Here is a 19,908-nt window from a genome sequence, read left to right on the forward strand (position 1 = left end):
TTCAATATGGTACGACAGAGGATTTTAGTTTTATTCCTCATCTGCAGCAATTCATAAATTAACAAAAAAGTGCTTTACATATTTGGTTCTCTCTACTAGTGCATCCCATCATGCCGTTTCTTTTTTACCTTAAACAAAACAAACACTTGGACCTTTCACAAACTGGTCTCTGTCTCCAGAGTACAGTACAATTGTATAACACCTCACAGTTAAACAATTTAAGGATGCATTGCCTATGATTAACAATGTGCAAATAACAGCTACCATAGTGCCATGCCCACTATGGTTAGCTGCTGCCTGATGTGCTTAACACTCATCCAGAGGCTGACTCACCAGTGAGCAGAAAGCAGTGGTTTCTATATGAATAATAAAGAAAATAACCTTTCACAAACAGGTATTTCATAACTGCTTACAGTGAGGAAGACATGTAAATTATTATTGGCAGTCACAGGCTGCTGTAAACTAAACACCACTCTCCCTGACAGAACACCTCACTGAGTGATTTAACTCATACGTCTAACTTTCAGGTTTCTCTTTTCAGCCGCAGACCCCATGTTGCCTCTTTATGTGCGTCGCTAAGTTCCTCGTACTACTTGTGTACTTTAAAGCGGCTCGGCATCGTTTACAATTTGCGAGAGATTTTTCAAGTTGTCTGTCTTTCTTGAAAAATCTGAAGTGTTGCCAAACGTTTGATTTGTAGGTATTTTTCTGTGCGCTGTGTTTCTCTTTCTCCTCGACTTCCATGTGTGTTGATAACTGAGACTCTCGGCCTCCGTAGTGCGAAGCAAAGATCAAAGATCGTCTCTGCGGAGTGCTGACAGCATGAGGGGATTTTATATGAATTAATTGTTTTTTTACCGAAGCAAAGACGCTACAATCGATGCATCGCGAGTTCAACCCAAACTGTAGCCGATGTGCACTCGCATCTTGAACGTTTATGCCGGTGCACCGATGCCAATCGGTGAATCTTAACATCCCTAATGCACACGTTATTATTAATAATAGTAATACAAATAACAGTGTTTCCCATACATCGACATACAAACCCCACAGATCCTCAACTCCGGTGTGTCTCCCTCATTAAGGCGAGACACGGCAGGCAAAAACATCGTTTTTCATGCACTGGTCAATTTTGATATTTTGTGCTATTTTGATTCCATAAGATGTTTTCTTTCAGGCTTTTGGAAGGAAAACGTACAAAATACACATTTTTGTTTATTTTACTATAGTTTGTCTATTTGCGTCTGTAGATTTCTCCTAAATTCACCAAAAGTTAACATTCTAACGTAACATTAAGTACCGCGACCACTGTGTGCACCATGTCAACAGAGATATCGTTGGAAAGCTGTTTCTCTCCTGCACAATCTCATCGGTGGTCATTTCCTTTGTATCAGCAACCAATCGTGAAAGTACAAAGGGGTCTTTAACCAAAAAACTAAATGTGTCGTTGTCAATTTCTGACAACGTGATTCGTTCAGATGCGTCACGTGGTGTGCTAAAACACTTCCTGGTTAGCTTTCCGCTAGAAATTGAAATCTCAAAATGACAAAAGAACGGTGAAAAAAACGTTCACAGAGAAGACGACAACAATTGTCACTTGCACGAAGCAAGGTTATACAAAAAACAAATGATCCCGAACACAAAATACACAGAGTGCGTCGAGGCGCAAGCTGTCATCCAAAGAACAGGAGGGTTTAGCTAGCGCCTCACTGCAATCTTTTAAGGTCGTTTTCTCAAAATGAGTTTTTTTCTCATATTCTGAGTGAGAAATGTCCACTTCAGTAGCACGTACATACACCAAACCTTCCAGTTATATTCCTATCAATATTATGAAGGTTTTTACAGAAGGGTTTGTTTATATATCATTCATAGCCTGAATTATATCACATTTGAAATCCTAAAAACATGGCGAAAATTGATATTTTAGAGTATTTTCTGATTTATGGAGTGATAAAAAGAGATATCCAATATCCCTGTAAAAACTTTAGATTCTAATATGACTACAGAATTAAACAAGTTTCGAACCTGACTTTATCCAATGTTCAGAATTGTGTTCCTGAAATGTATTAAAATGTACGCATATTTAATGAGATTATGGCTCACTTGCATGGGGGGGGGTGCAGTGCCCCTACAAATGTAATCAAATTATGTGGGAAACACCACTGGACCCCCACTTTGGGAACCTCTGGTCTACAGTAGCCATGAACTCGAATGTATTTTCTTATTTGAGGGGGGGGGTGGATGTGTGGGCGACCCGAATAGGTTAAGGAGCCTTTGGCTTTTCTTGTCGGGGGGGGGGGGGGGTGCGGTGCAGTGTGGTGCCCCTACAAATGGAATCAAATTCTGTGGGAAACACGATCTGTTATATCTTTGTGTCTTTGCGAGCTGGTTAAGTAGGCCGTGTTGCACTGTAAAGCGTGTCCTTATTTGATGTGGTGGATGAAGTCGAGGGGGCACGCTCGTGAACTGTCGGTGGTGGGGGGGGGGGGGGGGGCGGGGTCAGCAGCCTCCACCTCTGTTGCCTGGCAGTGCAACTGAAATGATGACGTATAATAAAAGTGGGCCGAGCCGGCGGACTGTGATTCTCCAGAACACACAGATGGCCAGTCCGCCTCTGCTGCACTGTACTTTCTTTTGTTCCACGTCGGACTCCTTAAATCCAAAGTATTTCCAAACAGCAGAATTTGTTTTGCCTTTCTTGTTCACGCGTTGTTCTTGTTCTGCCATCTTCGCTCGCGCTGAACTCACACAACTATTGTCACTCACAACCTGGATGAGAGGGCTTTTAGGGAGGGGCAAAATAATCGTTTTATTGCGAATACGTTGTTTTCGTAATCGCTGCAAGCCAAAATTGTTATTGAGATTACAATATGATGCACAGCCCTAGTTTCCAGTTGATAGAGTTTCACGCGGGCCCTCATGTTCTTCTTCCTTGGTTCATGCCGCCAGTATCTTCCCAGTGAGAGGCTGGAGGGAGTGTTTATCTCCTGAGCGCTCAGGGATGAAGACTTTGGGAGGTATAGTGTCGACTGTGCGCAGTGGCGTTTCTATATGTACAAAAGTGGTGGGGCACAAACAAGTTAGATGTCTATATATAAGCTTCTGCAGTGAGGTTCATGGCTGCTGAGGCACTGGCACTGACTCTTCAGGAATTACAAATATTATATTGTGACCTAAATCAAAATATAATATTATTTTTAAAACCCTCTTTAGTCTGATGCTTCAATTAATTTTAAACAGACAGTTCAACAGAAGGATACCCAAAAAATGTAATTTTATCATTTAAATATTGAATAGTTCTTTCTTAGTAAGATCCCATTTTCAATAAAATGGTGGTCTTACCTTGACTTGAAGATGAAGTCCATTTGCCTATCCTTCTGGACAAAAATCTCTATTACTTTTTTGTAAAAGTCCTCCTTATCTTCTTGTAGTTTCAAAAGTCTATCATAAATCTAAATGATGGATTTATGATTCGAAAATGATAAAAGTAGGGTAGACATGTGGATATTATCCGGCTGAACAAAACGTACATTTATCTAACAGCTACGTTTCCCACAGATCTTATTTCGAGCTATTTTCTAAAATCCTATGGAGAAATATCATTGCTTTTTTGTGGAGGGAAGCCATGCGCAGCTTACTTCCTGGTTTTAGGACGCGTCTCTCTCCTCCTCTTCACACACCACACTTTTCGCGGCACACGTACTTACAGCCAATCAGCTCTGAATGATGTGAGATGACGTATGGTGGGGATGGCAGCACTTTGCCCCTATGGTCATTATTTTTTGCCACACACATTAAATAGGAAAATACTCTGAGCATGCGCAGTGTAGTTTTTGCAGTCACCGTTCACTTAGACAGTGAGAGGGAGGGGCAGGATCGGGTTTTGTCCCACATGGCTCTAAACAGCTCAATAGGCACACACTGTAGACACTAATTAGAAGAACACATAGCAATGACAGACAAATCAGATGATTAAACATGATCTTAAAATATATTTTATATATATTTTAATTCATTTTTTGCATTTTGTTGTAATCATTATTTTAATACTTTCTGCTGCCACTAGGTGGGGCTAATGACCAGTCACCACTGACTGTGCGCACAACAGGGTCTTTGTTGTATCTGTCCTGGACCCTAGCACCTGGCCACTGCCACCTTTTGTTCTCCTCCTTCAACGTCTGCAACGTGATCCACAGCTTGCAGAGAAATCTGCACTGCGATTTAAAACTTCATACAGCACATCTAAGATGCTGCTGTAAGTGTTCTGTTGACCTCTGTATAAGAAAGGAACAGCATTTTCAGATTGCTGATTTGAAGTGATGTTATGTGAAAGCTTTAGTGCAACAACGTCTTTGCCAGTTTCAAAGACTGAACCAGTAAGAAAAACGCAGAAGGAGAGATTGAGTGAGTAACTCTGTCTCTCCAGCTGAAGGAAGTCTGTGTGCACTTGAGCAAGGCACTGAGGTTACTTCAGTGAGGATGTCGAGTGGCCTGTCACTGCTACTCAAGGAATGTCTGCAGGCTGCCCAGGGTTCCAAACAAACCAATAACATTGTCCATCTGAGAATCCAAAATGATTTCCCAAAATAGTTTAAGAATTTACATTTTGCATAGCTCCACAAATGGTATACATAGACTAAAATGTTCATTATATTCATTGTGTGTGTTGTGTAGCTGTTCAGATGCTGGAGTAGGGAGAAACATTTAACAGTTGCAATGAGAATCAGAGTCAGCAATAGGGTGTCGCCAATTTCCTGCTACAGTATAAGGTTTTTTTATTGATGTTGAATTAAAGGTATGCTGAATAGGGAACTATATAGTGCTCGATCTAAGAAATCCAGAAATAAGTATACCCAAATTGATGTACCTCCTATATAAAATCTTCAGCACATAAGAGTTATAGGGTATAGAAATAACCCAATACTCTAACACTACTAAACTGAACTCAAGGTGCTGACCTGCATAGTAAATTTGACTTTAAATTCAAATATCTTGGAGTTGAATAAAAATATGCATTTGAATTTGCATAAACAAGAAAAAAGCATGTAATACAAGTCATTCATTAATTGTTTCACATAACATATAGTTGCTTAGAAAAGGTGGTCAGTGTAATCATGTCTCTCATGCATACGAGCCTCCCAATATGACTCTAAGTTAAGTTGACTCACAGTCTGGGAAACACAAGGAGAGAATTCTGTCCATTTGATTTGCCAAATCTTCAGATTATATTAGTTTTGGCTGAACATATTTAATGTATTTATTAATTTTTGCACAGAGCAGCAACTGTGGATTGTGGTCACTGTTTCTTAGAGCTGAGTCCCCTAAGAAAGAAATTAGGAATTAATATGGACAATGTGGACATTAAGGATTTATTACAGCGAATGATAACTTTTAAATTACTTTAGTATGTAATGCGACATATCATTGTTTTGAGACAAACTTCAAACCTATCATTTTAAGTAATTTCCAAATTGATGCAAAAAAATTATACTTGTTACTCAATAATAGGGGTGTAACGGTTCACAAACATTTCAGTTTTTAGGTCACGGTTCGTTTCGGTACGTTTTCGGTACAGCAGAAAAAATTATCACAACATAATTATTATTTTTTAATTGTTATTAAACTGTGAATAATGTATTCACTCAACTAAATGCAAAATATAATAAAATAAACATTAAGGTGCAGCATTTCGATGAACTGAAATAATCTGTATTTGAACTTTACTGTACTAGTACTCACAAAACATAAACTATTAGTTTTGGGTTTTTAATTATTATTAAACTATGAATATTCACTCAAATAAATATAAAATATAATAAAATAAACATTAAGGTGTAGCATTTCGATGAACTGAAATAATCTGTACTGTACTAGTACCTAAGCAGCCAGTTTGACATTATGACGTGCTTGTCATTGTATTTTCATGTTTTTTTTAAAGAATGTAAAATTTAAAATGTACTTGTCCACATTGCTTGCCGAAAGGGCAGATCTGCTGGCAGCTGGCACTAACAATGTCTCCTGCTGTGGAGAACACCCTCTCCCTAGGGACAGAGGTAGCAGATACAGCCAGGTAGCGCTTTGCTAACATGGCAACATAAGGATATTTACCGTTTGTAATAGCTTTGGCTCGGTCTGAACTTTTTGCGAGTGGTGGAGGCTTAAATGCTAGCGGGAGTTGGGTTTGCACTTCAGTCTTTTGGTACCGGTGATATTCACGTTCGGGTGATGCCTTTTCAAGAGTGTGCAAGTGTGATGTATTGCCAGCCGCGTAACCAATGTTAGTTGAACAATGCCGACAAACAGCTTTGGTTCGGTCCACCTGTCTTTGTCCGTCATCCTTGTACGTAACTGCGAAACCAAAATGTTCCCAAACCGGAGACTTCAAGAGCCGCGTTCACACTGCGGTACTTTTCCCACAAAGGTTCATGCGAATTTAGTTCATGCGAACTCTTTAGTTCGCATGAACTAAGTACAGATCGCGTTCACACCAGAAAAAGTCCCTGGGAGTGGATTAGGCAAATGAAGCCGCTGACGTCACTTCTTCTTCTTCTTCTTCTGCTTTGGGTTTACTGGCAGGCCGCAACCCACTTCACGGCGTATACTGCCGCCCAAAGTCCCCGGAGTTGGGGACTGGCTTCAGTAGAAGCTGCTGGGACTCCCAGCAGCTTCTACTGAAGCCTTCCGAGTAAATCGCCAGAACGCCGACACCTCCTCATCTCCACCGCTCCCATGTTTTATTTTGTGTTGCCATAAGTTAGTCTCTCTGCGTTTCTGCGCTGGGCTAATGCTAATGCTAATAATGCTAATGCGAGGATAATAAAATGGCGGCTTCACAACACTTTTTGGGAGTTTTACGGGGCGTGGTTTGCAATTCGCCCAGCCAATCAGGAATATAGCTCTTTTCTCAAAAAAGAGCCGCTCGAAAGTCCCTGCTTTCTAGCAGGGACTTTCGAGGGGGTAAAAAGGTTCGCATGAACTACTTTTAGTACCGGCTCTTTTTGGTGTGAACGCGATCATGAACTAAGTTCGCATGAACCTTTGTGGGAAAAGTACCGCAGTGTGAACGCGGCTAAGGATGCTGGAGGATTTTCGAGCTCAACTTTATCTGCGTTCGCCATTTCGACAGTTCCTCAAATTACTGACTACATTTGAACGCATCCCTCTGACCAGCTCGTCCAATGAAATGACTTGCTCGCTCTATGACGCGTTGAACAAAATGGGAGCAAACTCTGAATGCTGCAACGCAGCACCTGAGATTACTTCCAAGAAGTTGTTCACGTTCTCAATTTTTTACGTTTAACGTTATATTCGTTCAGTACACTTCGGTACACACGTGTGCCGAACCGAAGGGCCCGTACCGAATAATGTCGGTACGTGTACCGTTACACCCCTACTCAATAATATTAATGTTTACTTTATTTGACTAGTTTTCTTATGGATTTGTGTGCACTTGTCAGTAATCAGGCTCCCTTTATAAACATGTATAGTTCTTCCTCATAGTGTTAATATTTTCCCTTATAGTTGAGTCTCTCACTTAAAGCACAGCGTATTACATTATATATTACAATCCACACGCCCCTCTTCTTCTTCCTTCTTGCATTTGTGTTTTAGCACTTGTCTGTGCTCAATGCTCTCACTGGCTAAACAGATTTCTATAGATCTATGTGAATCCATGGGGCTGTTTCCAGCAGCTCAACGTTGCTGCTCGTAGAGAAGCCGTAGTTCAAGAAACTGGCGACGCGCTGCTCAGGTCGGGAGAGCATCAGAGAGATGAAGTCACTTCTGTTGATATGTGATGATACATGTCCCCATATCTTGCATTAAACAGTGTCACATCATGTAATTGTGCGTGGCGAGCTTAAACAGTAAAAGTAGCGTTGTAGCACGGATTTTAAAAGTTGTTTGTTATGGCGGCAAGTCACTGTGTGGGGAAATCTATGCCGCTTTGTATACAAGCACTGCTGTACATGTTAGTATGTGTTTTTGATTGATGATCCTGCTGACCTCTTATTTAGGATCATTCATGAGAAATGGTTGCTGTTGAGGCAGAGGAGATTGGATTCTGCAATATGTGCACGTATGGATGAATGAAAACTGAAATCATTCATTAGAAAATCTTTCATAACAGATTTATTTTAAGGTGTATTTCCCGTACGAATGTGGGGTTATTTATTTCATGCAGTATAAAACGTGATTTATTACTGTAAACATTTATATTTTGTCTGTCGTTGTTATTTTTATATTGTGTCATGTGTTCTGAAGTTGAGTGTTTTTCCAGGTGATACAGTGTGTTCGGCCCTGGCTATTGTTAATCACTTGACACCAGCAGAGAAAATGGAAATGTCCTGCAGGAAATCATCTCTGAAACATAACACACTGCCAAGTTATCATGCTGGAATTTAAAATGATGTTGTTATTTTCCGTTAGCATTTACGAAGACTGTTAGCATTGGAGCGTTTGCATTGGCAGTAGCAAACAGCATGATGATGAAGTGAGGCACCACTGACCCAACACTTTTTCACAAGAGTCCCGTTTAAAGGCACGCCTTCTACTTACTCTGTTTTCCAGTCCAAAGCTGAGTGTGAGTCGGTGCTGAAGCTGCATGCTTTGGCCTCAGGAACACTTGTTCCCTGTCTGCTCCGTGTACTCTGTCAGGCTGCTGCTCCTGCTGCTATGAACTTGTTGCAGTTAGGTAAGATGACTATGGCACTGTGGGGGGGACAGACTTGAGCCAGACTCACACTGGTCCTTCTCCTTTATGTCTGGGTTCATAGTGAACAACTGTGCAGCCGTATATTGAGAAAAAGATGATGGGAGAAATTGAGCACAAGAAAATGAATTATTATTTGCTAAAGTGAATGGATGTGTGCCCTCATACACATACACACACACACACACACACACACACACACACACACACACACACACACACACACACGAGACTTTGTTATATGAGTCATATGCATTACAGTATTCTCCAATCCAGTTCTGTGTGCTGAAGTTATAAAGAAATCTCTTTCAGCTCATTTTTGATTATACCAATAACCTTCTTATATCTATTGCAACGACGATTTACCTGAAGGTCCACTTACTATCTTTTTCTGCTAACATCATTATCAGCAGATGGTAATGAGTTTTTTTTAAAATTGAACATAAATGATCAAGTCTTGATGTGGTTTAAACAGAATGGCGTTTTATCACAACCGAAGGTAACTTTATCTCCGGTAGAATTCTGATCAGGAATTAGCTCCGCCTCCTCTTATTTATTTTTGAGGACCCAAAGTCTGCGTTTCTCTAACAGGGCTTCAAAAGAGGGGTATGAGCAGTATGAGGCACGGCTACAACGGGTGATCTGTTTGGTATTTTGAAAAAAAAACTTCACAGACATGTTTTGTATAGGTATGGCCCAACAATATGTGACCTGCTCTATCGAAACCAGTCGCATTGACCCGAAGACACATTTTGAGTTGTATACACTGCTGGAAAGAGGAGATTCCTAGCTTTCTAATGATATCAGGATTGTTTTTGTACTCCAAATATTAAGCGAAATATGTCACATTACATAATGACTGTCACCGAGTCCTCATTTTGAGAAAAAGGCCTTCAAAGTTTCCTCTTCTCTGGAATCCATCGATCTGATTGATTATTAGTGGAGCAAATGATCAACGGAGGGAAGATATTTTCGTGTGTGTGTGTATAATTTAGCGTTTCTGTGTATTGTGTTTGTTTCCCGGGGAAAACACTCACGAGAAACACTGGCTGTTGTCATGCCTGCAGTGACGTGAAGTTACTCCGTTCTCCGCTTGTAATTATGCCGAAGCTTCAAAGTTGTATTTATCATCTGAATTTGCCGAAATAAGTTTAATATTCTGAAAGCCAAGACTTTGTTTAATTGAAATCAGATGAAAACAAACTGTAACGGACCCTGCCGTGTTATCTATGATTACTATACTCTTACATTCATAATTTCAGCCGGAGGGAGGGGGGGCGGCGTGTGGAAGAGCAGATTGCGAGTGTGAGGTGCCTGTCTTCGTCCCTTTACAAGCTTCAAAAATGTATTTATCGTGTGATTTTGGAAATAAAAGTTTCATATTCTGAAAGCCAAGACTTTGTTTGTTTAAAATCAAACAAAACATCCGAACCCCGAAAAAATAGTTTTTTATGTAAATCCACGTTTATTTTGAAATGAGCCGTTGAGACTTCCGACTGATTTCGATAGAGCGGGTCACATATATGTTTCAAATATAGGTCCACTTAAAGTAATGTGTTAACTATATTTGTAATTGTACATGTAAGTGTATTCCTCTTAACCCAACCAGAAGCCGTTTCTTAATGAATGTGAGTGGGTAGATGCTCGAGAGTGTTTCTAATTGAGCTGATGTGTGAGAGGTCCACGAGCCACAGCTCTGAGACGGCCCAGGGGTATCTGGGGAGCCTGGGCACATTCTTCCCCTCCCTTTAAACTAGATACTCTTGGCCTGATAGACAGACCCCGCTCTGCCAGACAGACGCTTCAGAGCACTGATAGCACTGCCCCGGGTCGGGGATTCACCAGCACACATTTCACTTGCATGATTGTTTGTGATGCAGTAGTGAAATAAAAATGTATTGGCTTGACTTTGTTCAAGGGAATGTGAAAGAAACACAAAATGCTGTACCTAAGCAAAAATACACAAAATAAAAACTGAATGGTTGAATGTCAGTTTTTATCTAAGGAATTCCAAACCCTTCCTCTTCCCAATTTACTTCCCTGGATAGAAGATTGCACTCGTATTTGGAAGTTGCCTGTCTTGAACTTTTTAAAGTTTCACTTGGGCACCAAGAGGTCTCAATTGCTAAGAGATGTGGGCACTGGGCAGTCCATCTCTGTTATCGTGGGGAAACCCCCCACATCCAGGCATGCAGTCTGAGTGGATATCACCATTATTCCTCAGGCTTGCTCTGTGTCTAAATCTACCTCTAAATTACAAAATGTGTTTTCTCGTAGATTTACAAAATGTGTCAACTATGATAACATGTTTGGTCCTCTGTCCTCATGCAGGCCTGGACGCAGAGCTGTACTATGTGCGAGATGACGTGGTGAATCATTACGCGCTCTCCTTCACCCTGCCTGTGCCCAGTGAGACCAACAGCCTGCACTTCTCCTGGCATTCCAAGACAAAGGTACGTCTCAGCATCAGGAAGAACTGATGAGGGGAGTGTTGGTGACTGACGAGCAGAGGTTTCACTTCACTTTTCTATTTCAGTTGGAACCGAATGAAGAGAATATGTTTCTCTGTTGTCCACGTTCATAACGCCTGCATACAACAGCACCATAAGAGCACGGTGCAGAGTGTTCAGATGCTGTACTGTAGTCTGCTGTACAGGACACGCTACTAATTCTCCTATGCACTATTCCTTAACGCTGTGACGTTTCACACAGAGGTCAAGGAATAGTGGTTAGGAAAAGACCATAGGAGCTGATTTTTACCCTTAGACATGCTTACTTGTGCACACTTGTAGGGTAGAGGTATTCAATGACAAACATTGATCGTAATCGTTGAAATGCACCTGACAAATGAACACATTGAAATTGTCACATCGCTCTATCAGTCTGCGAGCACCTCTTTCCTAGAGAGCTTTTCTTGTATTGATTAGCGATTGTGTTGAATATGATATCAAGTGATATCAATAATGGCAGACTTTATGATATCAGTTCAGATCAGATATGTTATTGTTTTGCAAAGCATTGATTTCATATGGTATGGTGATAACACTTGAGATGTACACCCCTATTGTCGGACAACCCATCTGTGTGTTGACAACTGTGGTTCGTCGCTATTTGTTTATAGGTCGACTACCGGCTTGGCTTTCAAATGGACAACGACGTGGCCATGAACGAACCCCGAAGCAACATCTCCATTCAGGGGGAGGTGCCCCGCGTTCCCTCTGGTTCGTCAAATATAATCCTTTCGTTTCATGTCTGAAAAATATCAGTGTCAGTTGTGTCAATAGCTCTTACTTGTTGTCTGTCCAACAGATGGGAGTTATAATTGAAACTCAGATGCTGAAACAGTGTTAAAGGAGAGGCAGACATAGACTTCTCAGTTTCCTGGCTGAGCATTTGACGAGAGGAGTGATGCCACTGTCTAGAACAAGTCAAAAAGTAGTCTGGTATATAAGCTAGGGTGAAACGCTGACAAGTCATTTAGAGCTTATATTTTTTTATATATACAGTATATATCTAACAAATCTCAGAGATATAATTGTGTGTGTGTGTGTGTGTGTGTGTGTGTGTGTGTGTGTGTGTGTGTGTGTGTGTGTGTGTGTGTGTGTGTGTGTGTGTGTGTGTGTGTGTGTGTGTGTGTGTGTGTGTGTGTGTGTGTGTGTGTGTGTGTGTGTGTGTGTGTGTGTGTGTGTGTGTGTGTGTGTGTGTGTGTGTGTGTGTGTGTAGTCTTCAGAGTGGACCTCTTCTGTTCGGGCAGGGTGGATGGAGAGGCGGTGTTAACAGTGCAGCTCAATCTGACCATACGTGCCAACAACTACACAGTGCTCAACTTCAAGAGGAGGAAAATGTGCTATAAAAGTAAGTATATTAATAACCAGCTAATAATCTCAACACATGTATGGTTATAGGTAGCACCCAAGAGGCGTTGAGTGTTAATATGGCTGCATTTCAGATCACATATTTTTACTTTTTTTCTTAGCGTTAGCAGTGAGTTAGCATTTTAACACTTTCAGGTTCCCTAGTCTCATATTTAATATGTTTTTAAGTTGTTTTTGTTTCAGTGGCTGAAATAGGGTCTGTGGTTACCGTTAACTCCACGAGGCATTCTTATTTATTGTTCTGACATAAACCACATCACACTGTCTGAAGCTTTTACGTATTTTAAAAACTAAATGAGACGACTAAACAACATCACACTGAACATTGGCCACCTTAAGCTTAGCGATGGTGACGCGAATACAGGTGAGTGGCATGTACTTTGCTTTTTAGCATTACATCAGCTCCCTATTGCATTTCAGCTCCAGCAATTATAAAAGTGGTGTTCATATGTGGAGATATACCCTGTTGGAATGAAATGTGTAAGTATCATACGTGCGTGTTTGCCACATACAGTATCTTACTTCCTGCAATATTCCAGAATCCAATAGAACAATCTGCACAATCCTACAGTTTGACATCCTGGTATATTTGGCTATCTGCATTTAACAAACTATATGTTCACGGCATACAAAACATGGTGGTATGGGTATTGTAACACGTTTTCTTTCTTTTCAATCAGTAGCCATGTTATTCACCTGTAGACTTTGATATAGCAGAGGTCATGAGCAGCAGGGAGAGCACTGAGCCCTCTGAGCCCTCTCTTCATGGATATGTCAAAAGGTGTGCTGTGAAAAGAGCCTATTGTATCAAACACATACTGTTATGATATTTGGATGAAATAAAATACTCGACCAAAAGAGTAATAGAATTTGAGGATGTACTTTTAGCACTAGATTTGCAGTTTGAGATGTACAGCTTATTTTGTTCAAATGTGGTTTTGTTTAATTCCGTACTTTTTTCCAACTACCTGAAGATAATTCCCCGTGGCAAAAGGCTTCTAGCCATGTTCTCCTTCTGCGGGCTGTCCTTCTATGAACTATGAGTAAAGAAAACTGGATGTGATCAGAAGTAAAAACTCACCTAATCATCCAATTTGGTGATATGGATTTTCTTCATAGAATCTATTTGGAAACTTCTACAAGCCACATTTCAACCAAACCAAGGAAACTATTTCCATTTGGTTAATGTACAAATACATGAACTACCAAAACTCAAAAAGTATTTAAAGTAGAGCTAGATTTAGCAGATTCCAAGATTTAAAAATAAGGCTGTCATTCAACTGAAGGTAGAGTGGATATCATTGTCTTTGCTTTTTCTTCTTCTGTGAACAGGAATAGATTCTGACCCAAAGTTCCCTCTCAGCAATAAGACTCATCCACAGCCTGAATGTAAGTACCTCTTCCTCCGCTCCATGTAGTGTCTATCACTGATACACAGTGGCTGTGTTAGTACTGAGACGTCTCTCTGTACAGTCAACTCACCATAACCCTGGTATATGTTTCCAGGCCCCTAAGAGAAAGAGTCCTTCTCCTATTGAAGTGCACTCTGTCCCCCCACCCCCTCTTGAGTGGCTGTCCTCTTCCAGTGAGTTTTATTCGGGCCCTTTGTGCGCCCACTGGCCCAGGAACAGAGTGCCATTAGTGGGTTGTCTCCCTTCTGCTTGGGTAGGCCTGTGGAACCTGGGGCCCTGCGGGGCTTTTAGAGAGGTGATGAGAAAGGCTCTCAGACACTGGACCCTGAACGCAGCCTCACTCCCACAGGCCTCCATCAGCCATGAGAGGAGCCCTCGGTCCCCCCCTCTCATGTCTTTTTGTTATTGACCAGCCTCATATCTGTGCCCTGCTTCTTTCATATCATGGGAGAAGCTTTCTTTAATGACTAAGGTATTTTGTGACCAACAACGCTCTATTTTCCCATTTTCTAACGTTCTGCGTTTGATTTAGAGCTGCAACTGTCATTCCAATGAAAACATATTATTTTGATAATGGATGTACTGTTAAAGTAATTTTATTATGCAATACTGTCAGACATGGATGTTTTCAGCCTCTCATGTACACATGTACATAAATGTTACTATTAGGGATGTAACGATATATCGAATATCGTGATATCGCGGTAAATAAATGTCTCAATACCGTCGTGAGACTAACAAAATCTACCGCGATCTAAAAGTAGGTTACAACATGAACATAAAACAACAGATAACACAAAAGGACATCGTATTTACAGGGCTACATGTACATACCTAGAGACATTGACAAGTACCAACAGTATATTTATATCTCTGTCAATAAGCTTCACCTTCTTGGCAAAAACTGTATTGTTTTTGAAGTGGTGGAGAGACAATGCAGTTTGACCCACTGCTGTCACCCATGGCCAAAGCATATCTCTCTGTCTCAGCAACATCAGAGGCCTGTTCTACGAAGCCGGTTCAACCTAACCTGGATATGTTTGAGTTAGCCGGTTGGCCTAATCCAAAACACACGCGCTCTCGCTAAACGGTACTACGACGCGGGTTATCAAGTGGATCGCTCAAGCCAGCCGTGTCCTATCTAGTTAGGTGCGCGTTCACATGAAAGGGGTGGTATCTGGAGCATTCGACCAATCACAAACATGGAGAAGCGTACTGACAGCGCAGCGTCATACTTCCTGAATGAAAAGTGAACTATATAATTAGACAAATATGAAGAAGTTAAACTTTAAACATCCATGACTTAAACTCTTTATTCAGGATCAAAGCCACAGAGCTGCACCTGCAAGGTGAATACAGCTGGGAACAGAACAAGTGTTTGAATGCGTACATTAGCAGGTTTATGATATCACTGCCCCGTCTAAAACACGAGTGGATTAATTACATTTGACTCGAGTGTTTCGTCAACTTAATGTGTTGCTTAAAATAATACTTCTGCATACAGTATGTGACACTGTGAGTGTTGCACGGCCAGATACGGCTCAGCTGACTCAGATAAGGAAATATGATACAAAAAAAATGCTAGAATCCACTTCAAGACACTGGTACTTGCGTACCATGCTGCGAATGGATCTGGCCCTTCCTACATCCAGGACATGGTTAAACCGTACACCCCAGCGCGTGCTCTACGCTCTGCATCAGCCAAACGACTCGCTGCACCCTCGCTGCGAGGGGGACCCAAGTTCCCATCAGCAAAAACACGTGGGTTTGCTATCCTGGCTCCTAAATGGTGGAATGAGCTCCCATTGACATCAGGACGGCAGAAAGCTTACACACCTTCCGGCGCAGACTGAAAACTCATCTCTTTCGACTCCACCTCGAGCGATAGAATGACTAACAAAGAACTGCTAACAAAGCACTTATATACTAATAAAGGACTGGCTTATCTATAGCCAGTTGAGTAGCACTTGAAATACTTGGCTCTATGAAACCTGATGTACTTTATGATTCTGTTTTCTTCAAGGTTGTGTCTTCCTGGTCGAATGTACTTATTGTAAGTCGCTTTGGATACAAGCGTCAGCTAAATGCAATGTAATGTAATGTAATACATTATGATGTGATATGCCGCGGACTGTACTTAATGTTACTCTGATCCGGTTACTTATGTTGGGGCAGATATTTAAGTAAGCTTACTTAACGCTAGTGTTATAACAGTCAGATTGCTCTGAAGATGGAGGTGATATTCTATTCATGTTCACGTTCACACAGTCAGTGATTTTTGCCAGCCGTCTTTCCTGCGACGGCAGTTTTTCTGTATTTCCTTTCTCCTGTAATATGACTTGATCGCTTTAAACTCCGCACACTGAGCTCTGATTGGTCAGCAGGCAGTGCTTTCACTGAGTTGAGCTCTTAGCCTGCAACCTAACCTAGTCCCGACCAGGTTAGCTGCTTAGCATAAGTTACCATGGAGATCTAGCCTGCTAAAAAGAGAACCAGCTTCGTAGGACCGGAAACAACGAGTTCTCCCTAAAGTTTCCTGAAGTGAAGCGAAAATCCTGCTTCGTAGTACCAAGCAAGAGAGTTTGTTCCACAGCAGGGGGTATTGTAAACGCCCAAACATCCCAGCTTCTACCTGGAAATGTGGACATGCTCATATTCCTAAAAGATAACCTTGATGATGCTGAGTGAGTGAGTGAGTGACTTAGAGTTACTTGAAAACTAAAGTGAAACTTGATTTATTCTATTGTAGAGTCTGATTATTATATTGTTGACACTTTAAAAACTACGATCCTACTAAAATGCTGTACAAATCAGATTTATTATTTAAAAAAAAAATTCACATTGTTTTTCTTTATTTTTCAATATCGCGATAAATATCGTACCGTGGACTTTTTATCGCGATATTATCGTACCGTATCGTTACATCCCTAGTTAATATATTTGGGTTCTGTACTGACAAAACAAGTCATTTGAACATGTCAACTTAGGCTATTATAGCGCATTTCCATTGCAGCGCGGAGCTCGCTTTAAGCGTGCCATGCCCGGCCGTTTTTGGTTGTGTTTCCACTTGGCGTAGTACCGGCTAGCAGGTACTATTTCACAGTTTTCTTGCCCCATAAAATCGAGGTTCTTAGCGGGCCAACAACCAGGCTGAGTCGGGCTGAGCATGCTAAACTAGAGAGAGAATCGCTGGCAAGGGGGCTACAACTACAACAAAATGAACATATTTTACCGTGATTTAATTGTAATACACGTTTCAAAATGATGCTGAAATAACAACATACTGATACCGGTTAGTAAAAACCATGAATTATTGCTTTGACAAGTCTGCAGACAGACGGCAGGCGGAAAACCTTTTAAAATGCGTGTTTTCTGAATGGAGATCGGCTAAGCTAATGCAGTATATGCTTCTTTTTTTTATTTGTTTTTGGGCCAGAGTGACTTTATTCCAGAGAGGGTGTTACATTGACTCCTTCGCGTCGAAAGAAGCCAGTTGAGGTGGTTCGGGCACCTAGTTAGGATGCCACCTGGGTGCCTCCCTAGGGAGGTGTTCCAGGCACGTCCAGCTGGGAAGAGACCAAGGGGTAGACCTAGGACCAGGTGGAGGGATTATATCTCTTCGCTGGCCTGGGAGCGCCTTGGGATCCCCCAGTCAGAGCTGGTTGATGTCGCCAGGGAAAAGAAAGTTTGGGGCTCTCTGCTGGAACGGCTACCCCCGAGACCCGACCACGGATAAGCGGGAGAAGATGGATGGATGGATGGGTGTTACATTGAGAGATAGAGGGAAAGACATTGCCTGAAAACTTCTGCGGGATCGGGTTTCGAACCCACCTAATAGCTACTGTAGGGACAACTCCCGTCATGTATTGCATCTCTGCGTGAATGATTAGATCACTAAATCAAATTAGATTAAATGATGTTGATGGTTAAATTAGCTTCACATGTAGGCCTACTGAGTTCTGAACTTGCCATTTAGATCTATAAAGGCCTTGGGGCTATGTTGTTTGATTTAATTAAACACAATATATGCACTCCACTATGCTGTTGTAGTATTTACTGCATCTGAAGCTCTTAATATGATTGCTCTATTTCAAGCCATCTTTTTCCCGGCCCCTTGCTTTGGATCATTTTCATCAACCGGCCCCCATTCCAAACTAATTGAATAGCCCTGGCCTACACAGACATAAATAAAGCAGTGACTGTATTCACCATGACACAGACAGTCTGTGGTTTGTACTTGTTTAACTTTTGTCTAGTTTCTGAACAGATATGAGGTAGGGTTGCCAGAAACTGACCGAGTCCGAGTCATCATTACCTGTGTTCGAGTCAGAGTCCAATTCCGAGTCACTTAAGAAGAGTCCAAGTCAAGTCCGAGTCACAAGTCTTCATGTATTAATCTTCGTGGATATATGTTTTGAAATGTAGCTGCTCCTCTACATTGCTGTTATCCTGTCTATTGAACTGCTGTGAAGCGACTTTGGCTACAATTCTTGTAATAGGTGCTATACAAATATAAAGCTTATTTCTAATATTAATATTATTATTATATATAAATAAACTATATTTAAAATGAGTTACCTTTTAGAGAAGTGATTATATTTGTATGCCAATATTTTCCTATGGTAAAGTTTTCGTTTTGCACTTTTATTTTGATAGTAATAAGATCGGGACTCTTATTTTGAAGGAACTTTTACGGGTTAAATCAGTTTACCATAAAGATTTAGCCCCAGAAAGCACATGGCTACTTAGCATGCAAAATGATGTCATTCTGCATGTTAAGTAGCCATGTGCTTTCGTGTTATCGGCTGAATCTTTATTTATTGATTAGATCAGTTACTCTGATGATAGTGTTCAAGACAGCCTATATGTCTGAACTCGACCCTTAGAGTAATGTGTTACAGAGCCTTCTCTTCTATATTGTTTCCACATAACGAGCATTTTGCTGCTCTTTTCCAATGTGGAAGCAGAATGTGTGAAAGCATACAGCATGATGTGGGGTGTGTCTGTAGACATCTTTAGACTGGAATAGCGGGGCCCAGTACGTGAACTCGCCATACAGGATAGAGGACATCAGACTCCAGAGAAAATGTGCTCGAGTCCGAGTCCAAGTCGGAGCGTCAATGTACGAGTCGAGTCCGAGTCATCGTGGGGGGGGGGGGATTCACGAGTCCGAGTCCAAGTCATCCTGCGCGAGAATTCACGAGTCCAAGTCCCAGTCGCGTCAATCAGTGCGCGAGTCAGAGTCGAGTCACGAGTCCCGAAAATCGGCACTCAAGTCCGACTCGAGTCCGAGTCCAGGACTCGAGTACTCCATCTCTGCTGCCCAGCTACTAAACTGTAATGGAAACGCAGCATTAAAGTGAGCCAGTCCTAACAAGGCCTAGTCATACCGAGCGAGGCCGAGCGAGGCCCTGTAGTGGAAATGCGCCATTAGAGCTGGAATATAAATGTTATAGATAAAAGGTTTGAATGATAATTAAATTAATTGTTTGTTGCATCACTATTCTGATTATAATGTGTGGCTTGTTGTCATCAGTAGATGGGTGTGACCGCCCCCACTACCTCCACCCAGGTGTCTACATCAGTGTGAGCGTCTGCTGCATTGTGATCTTCCTAGTGGCCATCATCTGGCCATCCTGCACCTGCACAGCATGAAGAGGGTGGAGATGGAGGACAGGTATGTTTCTTTTGTTTGTACACATATTAAACTGCAGCTGATAAGAAGCGGCAGATTTACAGCCTCCTATCTGTCACCCGCTGAACTTATGTCAGTATTTTCCTGCAGAATTCTGCTGTTCAAAGACAAACAAAAAGATAATCTCCTCAAAAAGAAAGATATCACGTAAAGCCGCACTTAAGTTTCCATGCTGTTCGGTTCCTGTAATCTCCACTCCAGTGGCTGCAAGCAGCT

General features: G+C 41.5%; 1 protein-coding gene across 1 annotated transcript in view; it reads left to right on the forward strand.

Moving 5' to 3' along the window:
* ryk (receptor like tyrosine kinase) overlaps positions 1-19,908 on the forward strand; it is a 116,278-nt gene that overhangs the window by 35,588 nt on the left and 60,782 nt on the right. Inside the window, 6 exon segments of the mRNA XM_034081337.2 lie at positions 11,042-11,163; positions 11,832-11,931; positions 12,434-12,565; positions 13,918-13,974; positions 19,534-19,620; positions 19,623-19,674. Of these exon segments, the coding sequence (XP_033937228.1) occupies positions 11,042-11,163; positions 11,832-11,931; positions 12,434-12,565; positions 13,918-13,974; positions 19,534-19,620; positions 19,623-19,674 (550 nt within the window).

This window comes from Pseudochaenichthys georgianus, chromosome 4, assembly GCF_902827115.2.
Source record: "Pseudochaenichthys georgianus chromosome 4, fPseGeo1.2, whole genome shotgun sequence".
Classification (NCBI taxonomy): Eukaryota; Metazoa; Chordata; class Actinopteri; order Perciformes; family Channichthyidae; genus Pseudochaenichthys; species Pseudochaenichthys georgianus.